The following is a 19,729-nucleotide window of genomic DNA, read 5'->3' on the forward strand; positions in this document are numbered from 1 at the left end:
GACCGTACCGACCAACTGCCATCTATCACGGCCGGTGAGCGAGTGAGACGCCAAAACTGCGTGAGTGATGCAAAGGGGAGGGGGGGATGACGGCATACATAATTTAAGATTTTAATTATTACAGACTCGAGATAGACTCAGTGTGATGTCTTTCCCCTTACATTCGATTACTCAAAAAAAATAACATTCTCTAGTTACAATAATTACTCAACAACCTCTCTCTCTTTATACCCTTACATCGAAAAATAATGAAAATTATCGTGCTTTACATCACTTTGCGCAGACGTACATAATGCTGGATTATGTGAACAAAGGCACATGTTCCCATCGACTCGAGATATTATAAAGAGACTTAATACTAGTGAATTACAGTAGGAAAAAAAAAAGTGACTTAGCAACTAGGTAATTAATCTATGTTCTGGACACGTCTGCATGGTAACAGCCATGCCTCGGCCACTCTCTCTCACTTAACCGAACTTTTGGTCATATAAAATAAACTAGATACAACTCATTATCACTTCCGGGCACTACATCATGACTGACATTAAAATTTCTTCCACTAATGTTTTTTCTGCCATCACTGGCCTCAATACTAACAAGGCATGTGGGCCTGATGGAGTCCCTCCTGTTGTCCTCAAGAACTGTGCTTCTGTGCTTACACCCCACCTAGGCAAACTCTTTCGCCTTTGTCTTTCAACTTATACCTTTCCTTCTTGCTAGAAGTTTGCTGTCATTCAGCCAGTCCCAAAGAAGGGTGACCATTCCCAACCCTGTAACTATCGTCCAGTTGCTTTAACATCCTGTGTCTCAAAAGTTTTCGAGTCTGTTCTTAACAGAAAAATTTTAAAGCATCTTTCCTATCATAATCTGCTTTCTGATCGTCAGTATGGGTTCCATCAGGGACGCTCCACTGGCGATCTTCTCGCCTACCTTTCAGACTCCGGGTCATCCTCCTTTCGGGACTTTGGCATGCACTTGACATCTCAAAGGCTTTCGATCAAGTCTGGCATAAATCTTTAATTTCCAAACTGCCCTCTTATGGTTTCTACCCTTCTATCTGTGCCTTCATCTACAGCTTCACTTCTGGTCATTCTATAGCCGCTGTTGTAGACGGCCATCGTTCTTCTCCTAGATCTGTCAACAGTGGTGTTCCTCAGGGCTCTGTCCTGTCACCAACCCTCTTCCTTTTATTCATCAATGGTCTTCTGAGCTGTACATCAAACCCTATCCACTCGTATGCTGATGATTCCATCCTTCACCTTTCCATTCGGTTCCCACAACCTTCATCCCAGCAGTTACTTCAACAAACAAGGGATGAGGCTATGGCACACCTAATGCCTGACTTGGTTCATATTTCTGACTGGGGTAAAAATAATTTTGTTGTTTTTAATGCATCAAAGACACAGTTTTTACACCTATCAATCCAACAAAATCTTCCACAGGAGTACCCACTAATGTTTACTAATATCCAGCTCAATCCTGCATCATCCTTGAACATGCTTGGGATTCATTCACTCAGGATTTATCTTGAAAAGATCATATTATATATCTTGTAAAATCAGTTTCCATGAGATTAGGTGTGCTAAGCCAACTCCGTTCCTTCTTTACCCCTGCACAGTCGTTGGCTTTATACACTGGTTTTATTCACCCCTGTGTAAGGTACAACTCTCATGTGTGGGAAGGCTCCCCACATACAGCTGTTCTCAATAGGATGGAGTCAGAGGCTTTTTGTCTCATTAACTCTCTTCTTCTTACTGGCTCCCTTCAACCTCTGTCTCTTTGCCGCACTGTTGCCTCTTTATCTCTTTTCTATTGCTACTTCCATGGTCACTGCTCTTCTGAACAGTCTGCTTGCATCCCTCCACCACTACAACGGGCACGTAGCATCCATGTAGCAATAAGCTCTCATCTCTTTTCTGTCGAACTCTCTAATGCAAGAGGTAACTGTTACTCCCAGTCTTTCATTTATGCAACAGGTCATCTCTGGAACTGTCTTTCTCTTTCTGTATTTCCTACTTCCTATGATCTCCAGTCTTTCAAACGCAGTGTGTCCAGGCATCTCGAAATGAGCAGATCTTGAATATGGCTCACTTTTGTATTGTTTCTGTTTTTTTCTTGGAAGGAATTGTTTGCAGGCTCCCAGCCTTTGGTTCCTTCTTATTTGCATAAATAAAAAGAAAAAAAAAAACTACTCATATGCACATTTGAGCATTTGCAACTCCTGGAAACATGGAACAGTCGGCACTATTCTTAAATCAAACAATGACCAAACATGCAGTCAGCCCTCTGATAGCACGGTATCATATACTGTAGTTAACTTGGATTTGTACTTATGTGGTCACCTATAGTGTGACCAAAAAATATATGCTGTAGGTACAAACAGATATACCATGGCAAGTTGTCGGATGTCGGAGCTCAGACGTCCCACTGAATGTCAAATGTCACGTGTGATGATGTCAGGAGAGTGGTGCACAGTGATTGGGTGCATGACATCACATCCATACATACCCCCATTGGCCGCTGGGGGCGTCCATTGTTTTTTGATGGTCTCTTTTGGTGGACTTTTTTTATTGCAAAGGGTATTGAAGCAGTGGGTGCTGATAATTATTTCGGTGGGTATGGTATTCATTCTCACTGACACCTCAAAATACACTTATGTCCCACACCAAGCATATCACTCCTCTTCCTCCCCAGAAATCACATCCTGTTTGCCCACACTTTCACATTCTTATGTGTTTTTAATAACTTCCTGTATAAGTACAGGAGTGCATGTCAATAGGGTGTTTTTTGGAGGGTTTAGGTGGGATTTGGGGTGAAAAGAGTGACTTTGTGAGATGTCCAATATAGATTAGCCCTGTATAATGGAAACATATGTAATGATTAATGCAGAAAAGTATAGCGTCGCATGTTGTCAGTCTATATTAGTCGTGTTATAGGAGGAATGACTGTACTTTCTTTGTAAAGTCCCATAGGACGACTTAGCATGCCATCCAAGATAACTGAAGGCTTAATTCATTACAGAGACACACCTCATGTCCCCATGCTCCTAATATGGGTGTAGAGAACTACACCCCACTAACACTTTACTAAACAACCTCACACAACAATCATATCACAACCCCAACTTTGCGAGACCCACACAGTGTACACTTCTTGCAACAAATGGCATTATTAAGGCCTTGTGACACCATCCTCTGACATAAACTAATCACAATACAGCTTAGAAGGTCATTGATGAATAAAAGGAAGAAAGTTGGTGATAGGAGATGATAAAGTTCACCTAGCCATACTTAAATCAGGACATCACCCTCCCCTCCTCAGTTACTAGCTGAAATTCAGGTTGAGTGGAATTGTGAATGATATGTGCAATGCTTGTGGAGTATGCCCACATGACATAGCCCACACTGTGGAGCACTGCAGAACAATTGCCACACAGAGACACAGACACAACATCAGGTGTGTAGGGAACCTGTGGGACAGCTGTATAGGGACAGTTGTTTACTGTAGTTAATGGGTCTTCTGGGCCAGGCATGACCAGGGTTGAGCAATAACAACTTTCATCATTTTAGCCATCACACAGTTTAATGCCTCAGTGGTCCTCACATTGATACCACAACATAGTCTTCACACAGCCCATTATAACAGTGTCCAGCCATTGACTCATAAGCCAGATATGACTATCTTGCTGTTACTAATCAGTGCTCATCAATTAATTAAGTTTATATATTATTTTGTTTTCAGACAGTGGAATCTAAATTTTGGCCAGCGATGTAAAGTGAATGAAAAACATTTCACTACTGTTGTTGTTGTAGCCCCTAAGCTCATATAGAGATTAACTGCATTACTGTCATTTTGGCCAGTAAGACTAGAGCTTAAATTCAGTATCTGTGAATAAACTAGCTAGCATTGTAACAGGATGTGATTTACATAAAACTTATGTTGGGTTAGGATTTCTATTATACATTGTCATAAAATCCTGTATTATATATATACAGTGTTCTTTTATGGTGTACGTCTTTCAATTAATATTGTAGAGTGACTTGCCAAGTTATATTGATTATAGTTCTGCTTTTATGCTGAAAATAGTTCGAGTATCTTTGGTTCTCACGATAACTCAGCTCTCCTACTGTTTATCACATTAGCATTCCCACCACTGTCACCACTTTTGTTTTCCCCACTCACCCTGCATGACACCCCATTTTTTGTATTGTCATCGGGTGCTCAAGTTGTGCCCTCCCGTGTTGCCAGCAGCAGATAAACGCCAATGGGTCGTACGTGGACGGGAACACCACCCTGCAGGATGTCACCATGCTGATGGACTCCAACCCCATCCGCACCGCCCTTGAGGTCTGCAAGCAGCTTGTCTCAAGATCGGTAGGTTTCTGATCTGCAAGTTAAAGGGACTAGATAATGTTTGATGGATTGAGGTTATGATGATAAAATTAGTACCAGACAAGTGCAGTTAGTAATGAAGAACAGAGTTGCAACATTAATGGCACTGCTTTTGACAGTTATGATGTAACAGGTGACAGGTGTCCAGTACCTGTGGAACAAGCTGTAGAAATGTTCCACATTCAAAAATAATAAGTTTTGGAATAAGTTTTGGGTGTTAACATTTGATTATTTTTTGCTTGAAAGTAGTTTAAACAACAGTATGCTTGTCTGATAATACAACTGACCACGGTACAGTTCCCAGTGTATTAAAACAAAGATATCAAAGGAGCGTGGACTTAAATAAGTTGATGTAATGACATTGGATTCTGTTTTCATTGTATTGTACTCTGCCAGCCAACCTGCCCATAGAGTTGCACCCAAAACTTATGGAAGGTGATCATGAAATTTATGAAGAAGTATCAACATAATGAATGACACAGATCACCAGTTAACTGGCCTCACTCAGGGTGTAGTGCTTAATTAGTTTAATAGATTCATATCTGGTCCAAGAAGGCAGTTCCAGGCAAATCTAATTCATTATTAAATCTCGGTTAAGCACTAAGAGGAGTAACTCCTACAGAGTAGTTTGTTACTTGCAACTGATGTGTGGTGCAACTCATCTGTTGACCGTGTGTGCTGTTGTTATGACTACAGTTTCTTATTTACCAGTCACATGACCCACTCTGATGCTCTCATTTTGTGCTGATTGTTTCTTGTCATGTGATACTGCCTGTGTTTTGTCGGGCCATCTGCTTTCTTATCTTTTTGGATTTCTCTTGGCTCAGAAGAAATGGTTCTAAGCGAGTTTTTTCTTCATTCTTGCATTTTTCTAAGCATTTTTAGCTGGATCGTTTAATCATATGTACAGTAAAACCTCACTATAGTAGACTAATTGGGACCCAGGCCATTCCAAAAAAAGCAAAATTCCAATAAAAGTGACATCCGGACTTCCCCCTTCTAACCCGGACTTTTTTTGATATATCAGACGTCAGTCCAGATCGCACCAATGGTTTTTAAACTGTTTTCACTACCATTGCAGCACTGTACTGTATTATACATTCACTACTAAAATATTTATGGTAATACTGTACTATATTATACATTCACTACAGTAATCAAGTGGTATAAAATATCATCATCATCATCATCATCCGGACCTCCTTTCCCACCCAAGGACAGGGAGAGGAGTAGCAATGTCCAGACAGCCCAATATTGCCCAATCCAATGGGCCACACTTCCATTCACTCATCATTCAAGCCCCCAGAATCCTGGCTCTATCGGATACGCCAAAAACATTCACCACGTTCTGTAGCTTCACATAATTGTATCCGACAGAGTCAATCCAGACGCTGCCACGTTAAAAGGGGTGCCAAAAATCCCTGATCATGCACTTCTCACATAATTCATCCAGCCAGCTCGATCTTCTGTTAGTTCCCTAGCCTCACCAACTTTCATACCCCTCTTCCTCACACATTCATCCACCATATCTCTCCATCTTCTCCTTGGCCTACCTCACCTCCTCCCTCCTTCGAATTCACTCAGATATAACTTCTTCACTCTATTGTTATCCATTCTCTCCACATGACCATACCATCTCAGTACACTCTCTTCAATTCCGGTGTCCACCGACTTCCTCACTCCGCATCTTTCACAAATCACATTACAGTATTTCGTATCCTATCCACCCTCTGTACTCCACATAACATTTCTCAGCAGTCCCACCTCCACTGCTCTTACTCTTGACTTTTCATTTTCATGCCACACCATAGTCTCACATCCATATGTTAAAGTTGGCACTAACACTCCTTCATGTAAGCCTCGTGCAGCTGCAACACTCAAGCCTCTGTTTCTTATCAAGGCCTTCATTGCACCAGCTACTTTTCTTCCTTGTGTCACTCTACTTTCAACTTCTTTTGCACATTTTCCTCTCTTTTCTATCACTATATCCAGGTATTTGAACTCTCTCACCAATTCCAGTCTCTCTCCATTCACTGTTACATTGCACTGGGAGTCACCTTCTCTCTCAATAACCATCACTGTACTCTTTTCTGCATTTACTCTCAAGGAACGACACTTACAGACATCAGCAAAACTTTCCAATGGCCTACCAAGTTCTTGTCCGGTACTTGCAAGCAGTACTGCATCATCAGCATACAACAAATTTGAGATATTCCATCCATCACCATTCATTACCAATGCCATCCCTCTCTCCATTACTTGTGTTTTCACTTCTCTCATCACCCTATCCATATATACATTGAACAACCATGGGGACATCACACAACCTTGTCACACGCCCACACTGATCGTGAACCATTCACTTAGATGCCCATTAACCCTGACACATGCTTCACTACCGTCATAAAAACTCTTGACGGCACCTAGCAGCTTACACACTACACCGTACATGCGCAAAACTTTCCACAATCCTTCTCTGTCCACTTTGTCATATGCTTTTCCCAGATCCATGAATTCCTTAAACACCTTATGGTCCTTCGCACAAGCCTTCTCCACTATCTGTCTCACTGGAAATATTTGGTCCACACATCCTCTGCCACTCCTAAAGCCACCCTGTTCATCACTCACTAGGACTTCTGATATCTCTCTTACTTTCTCAATAATAATTCTTCCATATACCTTCCCTACCACACTCAGTAAGCTTATGCCACGATAATTCTTGCATTCACTTCGTTCACCTTTATTTTTGTACAAGGGTACAATCACAGCCTTTTTCCACTCTGCAGGCAGTTTCACTCATCCATGCCTTCTTACATATCTCCAACAAGCACTTCATTCCATTCTCTCCACTACATTTAAGCATCTCTGCATACACCTCATCAACCTCAGCTGCTTTCCCATTTTTCAACTGCTTCACTGCACACTTCACCTGTGCGAGTGTCACGTTTCCTAGCACTGCATTCCTTCTCTGCACACCCCGAAAACCAATCATGTTTACAGCAGCTCTGCTGTCTCTATCCCCATTCATCAGGCTTTCAAAATACTCTTTCCGTCTGGTCCTTACTTCATCTCCATGGGTTAATAATCTACCACCTGCATCTTTCACACCATCCCATTTCTTTCCACATTCACTACTACATTTCCACACCTCTTTCCAGAATAAGTTTCTATTTTCACAGTATTTCACATTCATTTTTCTTCCTAGATCCTCATTTACCTCCTTTTTCCTCTTCACTAGTCTCGTTATGTGCTGTATAATAATACTGTACTGTATGCTGATAAACATGTCTTTTATTTACCTTATCATGGTGAACGTAGCTGATGTGGTCAGGCAGTCTGGACTGCTTCTGGCTTTATTGGACTTTTCCAATATACTGTGTAAGAATTTAGTCTGGTAGCTCCTCGATTCCATTAAAAGCGAATTCCGGCCTATTGAAGTCCGTTATATCTAGGTTTTACTGTATGTGACTTTTACTGTGGATTTTTCCTTTAGGTATACTGTATTGTCTTGCCTCATTGCATTGTGTTCATCCTGCTATGGTCTCTTTCGTGGTGCAGTCCACCAGTTTACAGTTAATTGCTTACATAATCTAAGGTGTAACACCATTTTTCATTTTATGTTCACCATTGTTCACGTACATCAGGGGTCGGCAACCTCCGGCCTGCGGGCCAGATCCGGCCTGCAGAGTCCGAACTTATGGCCCGTCACCCTGCTTGATATTTATATAACAATCCAGCCCACAACAGCCTAGCCAACTAAATGAGTAAGTTGGCGCCTCGCGACGTGATCGTGGCGGGTAGCACGGGGCAAATTTGCATGACTGAGATCTTTACCACGGAAGCACCATGGCAAACAGCACCAACCATCCCACTACTTTGCATGTCTCTTGATAAAACTGTTTTCTGCAGTCACTGATTTGCATGTTTTTCAATAAATTTCTAGTAATCTAGTCACTGGTTTGCTTGCTTTTCTACAAAATTTTTGTATATTGTCACAAACTGTTTTCTGCAGTCACTGCTTTGCATGTATTTCAATAAATTTCTTGTAATCTAGTCACTGGTTTGCCTGCTTTTCTATATTTTTTTTTTGTATATTGTCACAAACTGTTTTTGGCAGTCAATGATTTGCATGTTTTTCAATAAATTTCTTGTAATCTAGTCACTGGTTTGCCTGCTTTTCTATATATATATATATTTTGTATATTGTCACAAACTGTTTTCGGCTGTCAGTGATTTGCATGTTTTTCAATAAATTTCTTGTAATCTAGTCACTGGTTTGCCTGCTTTTCTATAAAATATTTGTACACTGTCACTTTTGGATTCTCTTTGGCACTCCGGTCCACAGGCTACTCCTAGAAGCTTTCTCTTGCCCTCGCACTGAAAAGGTTGCTGACCCCTGATGTACACGATTGCTAAGATCCCGTGCAAACTCTCAGCGGTTATCGACATGCAAACCTACAGTTGTCTGTTTCTTCCAGGATGGGTGACAGTATATATGGGCACAGAACTCCGTTTTGAGTCATCTGCGCAGGCCTCGCCTCTCCTGCCAACCCTTTGAACTCAGCCACTCTTATATGTGTGTTTGCTGTGTGCATGTCTCCTTCCATGCATTAAGTTACATTCATATCTCTCACATGTCTTGCAGTTGCTTAGCCATCACAGTTGTTACTGCGAAGTGTTAGTGATAGAATGGTAGTAGTGCTGGAGTTACACCAGAAGGTGATGTGCTGTGAAGTGAACCAATGTACTGTAACTAAAAAGTTTGTGATTCATCCATCCATCCATCATCAATCCTATGTCGCCCCATAAGGAGCGTAGGAACCTGGGGCTAAGCAATTTGGTCCTAACATTTAAGATGAAAGTGACCAGCCTCACTCATTTCTGAGTGGCATTACGTGAGCAATAAACCCCATCCACCCCTTGGATATAAACCTACACAGGCTCAGTCCGATTGGAGCACTTTAATTACTCACTAAACCACCAGGTGCCATATTCTGGTTATATGGTGTTTGTGATAAATGGGTGCACAAGAGATGTAGTGGTATCAGAGGTAGACTGCGAGATAATGCTGATTTTATGTGTATGGCATGTCGGGGAGAGCAGGTGGAGATTGTCAGGCGCGAAGGGATTGAACTTGCTGGTGAATCTCTTGAGTGTGTGGAAGAGTTTTGTTATTTGGGAGACATGTTGTGTACTGGAGGTGGGGCTGGAGCTAGCTCTGTGGCTAGGGTGAAAAGTGGTTGGAAGAAGTTCAGGGAGCTGTTGCCTCTTCTGACATTGAGAGGGCTCTCTCTATGTGCCAAAGGGTCTTTGTATGCAGCATGTGTTTGGAGTGTAATACTGTATGGTAATGAGACCTGGGCAGTAAAGGAGGAGGATATTCGTCAGCTCATAAGTACAGAAATGACAGTGATTAGGTGGATGTGTAGTGCATCCTTGCGTGCAAGGTCTGGGGGGGTTGGGTTTACAATGGAAGAGTTGAGAGGTAGGATGGGATTGGAGTGTATTGGTGTTGTGATGAGGAGAGGTAGGTTGAGATGGTTTGGACATGTGGAGAGGATGGGGGATGATAATTGGGTGAAGAAGGTGAGAAGTGTTAATATTGGGGGTGGGGTTGTGAGGGGTAGACCGAGAAAGACATGGAACGAGGTCATTAAGTGTGACCTCAGGGTTAAGGGACTGAACAGGGAGGCTGCAATGGATCGTGCGGCATGGAGAGCCGCCATTAGGTGACCAAGGCCGATGCATGCAAGCATGTTGGAGCCTTTAAAAATGAAACGAAACGAACCCAGCATAGTAAATGGTTTCCTGGTATATAGGAAACCATTTGGCATGTCACTTATTGCAGAGTTACCCATAGGCAGAAGGAAGAGGAAAAAATGAAGGAAAGAAAGATAGAAGAGGGAGTGTAAAGTCACCCGAAGGCAGAAGAAAGAGGAAAGAATGAAGAAAAGAAAGACAGAAGAGAAAGGATGGAAGAGAGAAAAGGGCAGCCATCCAAAGCAGCATTACATCGACGTGATCAAGTCTGATAAATGTGATGCTAGTGAGGGTGATCATGTCAGGCAGTCATATTTGCCTTGTGTGGTGTTGTGTTAGTGTGCTAAACATAAGCGGGCAAAGAAGAGTCTGTCTCTGGGGTGCAGGTATTGCATTTGTTGAGTGTTTCGTTTTGGTATCTTACTGTGTGATTCCCCCCCCTCCAAAGGACCAGTATAGTTTCAAAATAATTTAATAGATTACAAAATTGGCCAGAAATATATTATAATTTACCATGAAAAGCAACTGGAGTGCTTAATTGGTTTTGTTTTTAACAGAAAAAGTTTCTTGTTGCATTAAATCTCCCACTTCCCTGTTAACCTTGACAGACCGCAGATTTCCTACCTTGCCTGGCCCCAGAACTGTAATGAGGGTCCGATTTTTCAACTTTCCCCAATGAAAATTTTTGTCTTATAGATTTCAGGAGCTTGATTTTGCACACCAGAAAATGTATCCTTCACTCATATGACTAATAGTTACCGCATTGTTGACCGTCAAAGAACATCACAAAAATTGTTCCCACTTGCATTTAGAGAGAGAAAAATGAATTGCACCAAAATAAATTTTGGTCTTATAGATAGAATAGAAGAGCTTGATTTTACATACCAGAAAATTTATATTTCACCCTCAAATGTCCAATGGATACCACACAGTCAACCATCAAAAATAAAAAAAGTCACTCCTCGCTATGAACGAGAATGGGACATCATACAGTAAGGGGGATTAAGGAGGTGGAGGGAGTGTGAGGGGCATCAGGATGAGGGGGAAGGGGAGGGAATTCGCCTGCCACAAACTGCCAGTACTGTCTAGAGGGGGTAGGTTGGGTGGGAGGGGAACAGAGGGCAAGATCCAATGGGCCAGAGGGAGGTGGAGAGTTGGCAGGGTGGGGGGCCTTCCCCACGCTCGGGGAGGGGGAGGGATCATGCCTCCCTCCATCCGATCACTTAGTTTCCATTGGCTAGGTATCATTAATGTTATGAAAGACGCAGGGCTTCCCTTTGTGAGGTTTTGGTAGCCAGTCTACAATTGCCTGCAGTAGGTCCCAGTGCACAAAATATGGCTGTGGCCGATCACCTGCAATAGGTCTTTACTGGTTAATACACCATTCTGACGAGATGGGCAAGTGAAACTACTGTATTTGTGGAGAGTCAGGTAGCCAGTGTGGTAGGTCATTGGGTAGCTACATATTGGTTACTATGGTAATGGTGTATTTCGCAGCAACTGGCTTAGGGTATTAAGTTAGGATAAATTAGCTTCATTAAGGTTAGAAGGTTAAGTTGTAAAAATTAGGCTAGATTATGAAAATTTAGGTTAGGATAAATTAGTTTAGGTATGGTTGAGCTAGAATAAGTGAGTTTATATTAAGTTAGGATAATTTGGGTTAGGTTTGGATAAATCAGCGTTGTCTAACTGTGTATAGCCAGATGCCATTATCCCATAAGGGGTGACCGTTTGAGTTTGAATTTGTTGTTTTATGGGGAGGGCACTAACCCTCTAACAGCCTACTTGTTGACATTGGGAAACATGTATCTGTTGGTTATATGGCTACCACCCAGTATTTTAAATAGTTTCCTGGCTTACTGGAAACTATTTGGCCTGTTAGTTTAAAGCCACCAGAAAAGGAAAGAAGAATAAGAAAAAGCAACAGGAGAGATGAAAGAAATAGGAAGAGAAGAGGGCAGACACAGACAAAGAATGATAAAGGTGCAGGAAGAAGTAAGCAGCACCACATCAGGTGAGTGGATAGTGGTTGCCACCACATACCACACAAATCAGCATTGATTAGGGTGAGTAGGGTGAATTAGTGCCAAAATGGCATTCTAATATAGCTTATCAGATGGCATCCATGTGTCTTAAGCACTATTGCAGTGGTAATCAGAGACCATTGTGTCAGCTGTTTACTCACTTGTTCCTGCTGTGTCAGCTGTTTATTCAGTTGTTCTCATGTTTTGTTTTGTTCAGTTAGTCATGTTCAGATGACATCATTAACTTTTATTGGCCTCAAACAGAACCACCCTCATTTTCTCCGGCTTCACACACAACCTGACCTTACTTTCCATGACCTCACGGAATTCTAACCTACTTTCCTTATTGAATTACATGTGATTATCTATCTATCTATCTATCTATTGCCAGATGCCTCAATCCCGTTTGGGGTGGCCACAAACAAATCGCCTCCAAGTCGCCCTGTCCCCCGCCATTTCACTACCCTGCTCCCAACTCACACCCCCCTCTCTCATATACCTCTCCACCCCATCCCTCCATCTCATCCTCGGCCCCCCCCTCCCTCTTCCCCCCTCCACCTCACTCACATACACTCTCTTCGTCAGTCTTTCACCCTCCATCCTCTCCACATGGCCAAACCACCTCACATGTGATTATATCAAGCAAAATTACGTTTTGTGAACATTCTTGGAGCCTATCTTGCATTATATCCTGACCTTACTGTATTTATCTTTCTTTTTTACACATTTTTAAACACATGTACATGTGTGATTTTGTTTCATAAAAGTACTTTGTGGAAGGGGGGAATTGATTCTATATTAGGGTCCTTGGGTTGGCATAGTCCAGGAAAGCACCTCCATTAAATCCATGTTATAATCCACTTGATAAATGTTCATTCATTTTCCAAAGAATTTTCTCTGAATGTATCATAATCAAGGGATGCCAATATATCATGATATTGTTTGACACACTGAGGTAGTGCTGTAGTCAAACTGATTTGCTGAACTGTTACTGTATATCACTTCTGTAATTTCGGCATTTTGCCAATGCAGAACTGGTAACCAATATTTGCCCTCTTCATCAGCAAATTGGAAATGAAAAATCCATTATATCTGTATATATATACACCCACGGCAGATTGACTTAGGACCTACACACAGAATTGCTATGGGAGAGTTGTCTGTCTTTGCTTTGTGTTTCCACCTCTACCAAGTGAATTTTTTGGGCAAGAAATAACTGACAACTCCTCTGGTGTTGGCGGGAGGTGGTGAAACACTCACCACGTCAGTGCTTGCCCAGAAGCGAGAGTGGGAGCGTATGTTCCCGTCACTCCGAGCTTGCACCTCCTTCTTTTTTCGTATGCATTACTGTTTGCCCTGTTATTATCCTCGAATCGAGTTGTCATGCCTGGAAAGTACTGCTCAAGGGATGAGAGGGTCCATATCATTGCATGGAGGCAGGATAATGTCCCTATCAACACGATTTTTGTGAATGTACTGGACGTGCAAAGTCGACCGTCATGAAGATTCTTGCTGCAGTGCGTGGCCTGCCACCTGATGTCGCACCAAAGCACAAGCATGGCGGTGGAAAGAAGAGGACGACTTCCAGAAGTACAGATACGCTTCTGAAGAGGGAAATAATCAAGAATCCTTGACTGACAGCAGCATAATTGAGGAGAATGCATCCCCAGCGGTTACAAGACGTCTCAGTTCAAACTATCCAACACCACTTGCAGAAGGAGCTGGTTTTGCCAAGCTGCACCGCAGCCAAGAAACCGCTTCTCACTGACTGCATGAAGAAGCAGCGCATTCGCTTTGCCAAGAAGTATGCACACTGGACATCGGATGATTGAAGAAAAGTTATGTTTTCTGATGAAAGCACATTTCAAATGTTCTAGGTGCATTCTGCCAAGGTTTGTCGCCCTGCCTCCCATAGTCGATATGACCCTGCTTACACAGTGCCGACTGTTAAGCACCCACAATCAGTATTGATATAAGTGTGTTTCTCAGGTGAAATGGGAAGGGGAGGCCTCTGCTTTCTTCCTAAGAACTTGATGATAAATGGTGGCTGGTACATTCAAGTTCTGAAAGATCATTTGTTAAACTTTTTGTTATTCATGGGTGCGACTTTTTCATGCACGATTCAGCTCCATGTCACAAGTCAAGAAAGGTGACAAAATGGCTTCAGGATAATACAGATTGAGGTCCTCAATTGGCGTGGCAACAGTCTGGATCTAAATCCGATAGAAAACTGCTGGACAAAGATGAAGAAAATCATGGCAGAGAAGAAGACACCCAGTCTGGACATCCTCAAGACTGAACTGACAAATGTTTGGTGCAAAAAAATGTTCTTAGATTACTTTAATGATCTAAGTGATTCCATGCCAAAACTCATCCAACTGATCCTGAAAAACAAGGGAAACTTGATTTCATATTAATGAATGGCATTTCATGAACAGATGTTGTGATATACTATGATTTCTGTGTTTTTTAATACCTTGTGAGGGGAGGTCCTAAGTCAATTTGCGGTAGCTGTATATCTGCAGATTTTCGGATACTAACCTCATGTCAGTCCTACTCTGACCTCACCACTGCCGAATTCATCCTGATTCATAAAATACGACCCAGTCTCAATAACTCGACTAGCGCTGCCAAACTATTCACACAGTAACTACTTTTAACAGGTCAACTCCTACTCTTTTTATTTCATTTTTTAATATATATGTTTAGCATAGTTAGCCTTTGTCCTGATCTTCAGATTTTGCAAGGATTAAACATACTACTTTTATACTTTACCCCCTTTTTATATCACTTCCTTTTTTTTTTTGTCTTTCTTTTTTCTTTTTTATGTAAGTTTGTTTTGTACACAGTTTTGTTTTTTTTATTTCTACTGACATTGATCGACGATTGCTGTTTTTTAAACTTTTAGATCCACTGATGATGGAGATTGTGTCTCAGAAACGTTTAGATTGATAAAGATGCTGTACATCACAACGTTGGTACTACTTTTCCTGACAAGACTTAGGTTCCCAAGAGGAAGATCTATTGTGGATATATATATATATATATATATATATATATATATAAAAATATATTACATATATATATATATATATATATATATATATATATATATATATATATATATATATATATATATATATATATATATATGTATATACAGTAATCCCCGTACTATCCGGACGTCCACTTTCCGGACATCCCCACTTACCGGACATTATCGTCCTGGGATCCAATATTCCCAAAATGGTCCGAAAACTGCAAAAAAATTTTAAAAAATCCGACTCTTTTCCTGCCTGTAATTTGAACTTGGCGCACGCGGCGCGGGACAGCTTTGTTTTGGTGCGTCATTCCTCTGACATCCGCTAGAGCGCCCCTGCATCCTCCCCACTTACCACCCGTCTCTTGTCGTGAGTGCACGCTCGTCGTCATGGCTGCCCACGTGCTCGCGTTTGTGGTGGTGCCTTACCTGCTGCAGGCTCTCATTCTGCTCTCGTGCCTCTTCTTCGTGTGTGTGATGATGGCCCTGCTGCCTGAGAAGAGGAAGAGAGTGGTTATGACTCTAGAAAAGAAGAGGGAGATATTGGAGAAAGTGGATGCAGGATGGTCTTCGTCACGCATCCTTCGTGAGTTCAACCTGGCCCGATCTACTTTGTTTGATATTAAGAGATCCCGAGACAAACTCATGCAGTACACGGCTGACTTCTCATCGAAAAGCAAACGCAACGTGGAGAGGAAGATAATGGTTACTCCCAAGTGTGCTGAAGTTGACCACTCCATGTTGATTTGGTGTCGACAACAACATGCTGCTGGTATGATGGTGTGTGGGACGGAACTGAAGGCTGCTGCTGAGAAGTTCGCAAGGCTTCACGACGCCCTAGACTTCAAGGTATCCGAGGGTTGGCTCTTCGCGTTCAAGTTACGACATGGCCTTACCAATAGTAAGTCTCATAGCGAAGCTTTGGACGCTAACGAGGATGGAGTAGGGGAGTTTCGGCACAAGGTGAAGGGCTTGATCAACAGGGAGGGCCTCACTCTCGGTCAAGTCTACAATGCTGACAAAACTGGTTTATTCTATCGCTCTTTGCCTACGAACCCTCTAGCTGAGGAGATGGAGAAGCTTGTACCTGGCCGCAAGCTCTCCAGGCAAAGGATATCTGCTTTGTGTTGTGCTAATGCTAACGACATGCACCGGCTAGCCCATTATTGTTGGCCGTGCAACGCAGCCTCGGTGTCTTTGTGGGGTGATGGATGTCCTTCCTGTCGTTTGGTACCATTCCTTGAAGGCATGGTTCACAGGCCACATCTTCAAAGACAGGTTCCACTGCCATTTCGTCAAGGAGGTCATACATTACCAGACGGAGAAACTGGGAATCCCACGCGACGAAGTAATGGCCCTCCTTCTCGACAATGCACCTGCCCATCGGTGCGACAAGGACTTGGTGGCTGAGAATGGCCGCATTAGGTGCATGTTTCTGCCACCTAATACTACTGCTCTCATCCAACCAATTGACCAAGGAGTGATCATGGCAACAGAGTGGCTATACCGATGGAAGTTCCTGGACGAGGTGATGGTTGTTCTCGAGGACGAGGACGAGCGCAGGGAGGGACGGGACACATGAGGCCAGCGGACTTTGGAAAACCTTCGCTGGTACAACATCAAGTCTGCCATTTACAACTAGGCCAGTGCATGGAAGGAAGTCCCTGTCAAGACTCTAGAAAATGGTTGGTCTCGTCTGCTTCTCGTAACGGATGTGGAACACGATTTCCTAGGTTTTGATATGGATGACTTCCATGCACATCTACGTGTGCATGGGGACGATGTTGATGTGGACAAAGTGTGTGAGTGGTTGGATGACGACGAGGGCGATCCTGGTTATCAAACCTTGTCGGATATCGAGATCGCATCTTCAGTTGCAGGTGTCAGTACGCAGCTTGAAGATTCCGACGAGGACGGCGACGATGATGCAGACTCCTCTCAGCATGACACTAGTCCAGCCATCCCCAAGCTGAGCGCACTCCGGGAACACCTCGAGTTCGTTCTGGACTACCTGGAACACCCAGATTGCGACAGGGAGATGGGGCCCTTGGGACTTGTGGAGGAAGTGCGTGCTTTCAGGCAGCACATCATTAATTGTCAGAATCATCGCTCCTTGCGTCAATCAACGATTGACAGCTTTTTCAGACCCGTGACCCCCGCTGTGCCCAGCCCTGTCTCCACTCTGTTGCCTCCCCAAGACAGGCCCTCATGCTCCAAGCCACAGCCCAGCACATCAGCCACGGTGGAGTCACCGCTCGACGTGAGTTTGTGCCTATCTTCAGAGTCGTCTGCAGTGGGTATGCCATCACCATGACCCAGCGACGCACCCCTAGGTCGCCTGCATGTGATACTCTCAGACTCTGACAGTGATTAGACGCCAAGAACTTCTCCATTAGACCACATGGGAATTTACTGTTGTGCAGTGAAAAAAACAGTGCATAGTGTTAAGTAATTTGAGTTCTGAGTGAAAAGACAAATTTAATGGACTGTTAATGTAACGTAAATTAACTTGAGTGTGTTTTGTTTAGAAAATGGTTTCAAGAGTGGAAAGATTTAAAGTGCAGAGTGCAACACTTATTTCATTAAGGTACAATGGAGCGCAAGTAAGACAAGAGTGCGCAGTGTTAAGAGAATAGAATTCTGAGTGCAAATGACTAAGTTCTGTGCAAGACTTCATTAACAGTGTACTGCAAGTGCTTCAGGGAATCCTTCTTACTGTCAGAGATGAGGCGGTTATTCATCGAGATGGCCAGGGACTTGCTATAAGTACCCAGACTGTTTCATATTGTACTGTACTGTATTTTCCATACTGTACTTACCTCTAACACCTCATTTCACTCTTTTATGTCCCTTATTGGTGTGAATAGGGTATTAGGTGCTATGCATGTGTAGTAGGGAGGTATTTCTCTGAGTTAGGGTCCATAAGTACCAGTCCAGGAGCCAGGGACTTGTTGTAAGTACCCAGAATGTTTAATATTGTATAAACTCATCTCTAAAATGTAATTTTATGGCTCTTTTGCATTTATTTAAGTCTTTTATATCCCTTACTGGTGTGATTTGGGTCTTAAATAGATGCTATGCATGTCCAGAGGGAGTTGTATAGGTGTTTTTCTGAGTTAGGGTCCATAAGTAGAAGTCCAGGAGGCTGATGCCCACTATCCGGACAGGACCACTTTCCGGACATGCCTTTTGCTCTATTATGTTGGATAGTGGAGGGATTACTTATACGTATATATATATATATATATATATATATATATATATATATATATATAGATATATATACTGTATATATATATACTGTATATATATATATGTATATCTATATATGTATATCTATATATCTGTATCTATATATATATATATATATATATATATATATATATATATATATATATATATATATTTATACTTATATACAGTATATAAATACAGTAACCTCTCAACTAACGCGAGTTTAAACAGCCATTTTCGTTTTAACATGAGCAAATATTTTAGGAGATATGATTAACTAACAAGGGCTTCTCGATTTAACGTGACTTTACACGTACGTGATGTTTTCAGATTAGCCGCGCACGCCTTGGACAGTCCCGAGCTGATAGACCGTCTCAGGAATGGTTTAATTTATTCATTTGAAAAAAAGTAGATATAAATTCTATCTGTTTCATTATGGTAAATTAAGTCTTTACATATCAGGTCAGCAGAGCGAGGTGGGGGAGCGGCGGGAGGTAGGGGAGGGCTGGAGTTCGGGGAGCGGGGTGAGGAGGGACTGCAGCAGACGACGAGTGCTGCGTAGATGAAATGATGTTGTGTGTTGTTATTGTTTGTGACCTGCTTACCGTAATGAAAATGTTGCTTCTACTGTATTGTTTCTGTGATGTACTAATGCATTGAGGAACTTTCACAATGCCGTGAAAAAGCAAAATTGAAAGAAAATCCACTTAAAAAACGAAAACAGTACAGTATGTATGTGGGGAGAAGTAAACAACGCTTCGGCCCAACTAGGGCTCAAATGTTGTGTACTTCTCCCCAAATATACTGTTTTTGTTTTTTACGTGGATTTTCTTTCAAATTAATATTGTTGCTTTTAAGTTTAGAGTAGCATAACTTCCCAAATGAGTAGACTTTCCCAGAGTCCAGGAACGTAACTACCAATATTACCATTGTTTCTTGTGGGAAAATTATGTTTAAATAACGCGTTTTTATATAATGCAACCTCTCCAGGAACATAACCCTCACGTTATTTGAGAAGTTACTGTGTATATATATATATATATATATATATATATATATATATATATATATATATATATATATATATATATATATATACCTCATCCTCATCCTCACCGGCAGAGGTCCACTGCAGGACTGGCCTATCCCTACCGAAGCAGGGACAATACACAGCCAATGTATCTCTACCAAGTGGCTTAGGCAGTCCAGTAGAGACTGCATGTAGGGTGATAAGTGCTTGTAAGTATAATTGTAGTGTTGTAGTGGCTTTGGATGTGTG

The 19,729-nt window shown here is 42.2% G+C and overlaps 1 protein-coding gene across 1 annotated transcript in view; it reads left to right on the forward strand.

The window, feature by feature from the left end:
* LOC145415050 (glutamate [NMDA] receptor subunit 1-like) overlaps positions 1 to 19,729 on the forward strand; it is a 529,989-nt gene that overhangs the window by 67,805 nt on the left and 442,455 nt on the right. Inside the window, exon 2 of the mRNA XM_080284465.1 lies at positions 4,249 to 4,374. Coding sequence (XP_080140591.1) covers positions 4,249 to 4,374 — 126 coding nt within the window. The remainder of the gene's footprint in view (positions 1 to 4,248; positions 4,375 to 19,729) is intronic.

The sequence above is a fragment of the Coenobita brevimanus genome, chromosome 101 (assembly GCF_032717465.1).
Source record: "Coenobita brevimanus isolate Jiangsu-jjx chromosome 101, ASM3271746v2, whole genome shotgun sequence".
Lineage (NCBI taxonomy): Eukaryota > Metazoa > Arthropoda > Malacostraca > Decapoda > Coenobitidae > Coenobita > Coenobita brevimanus.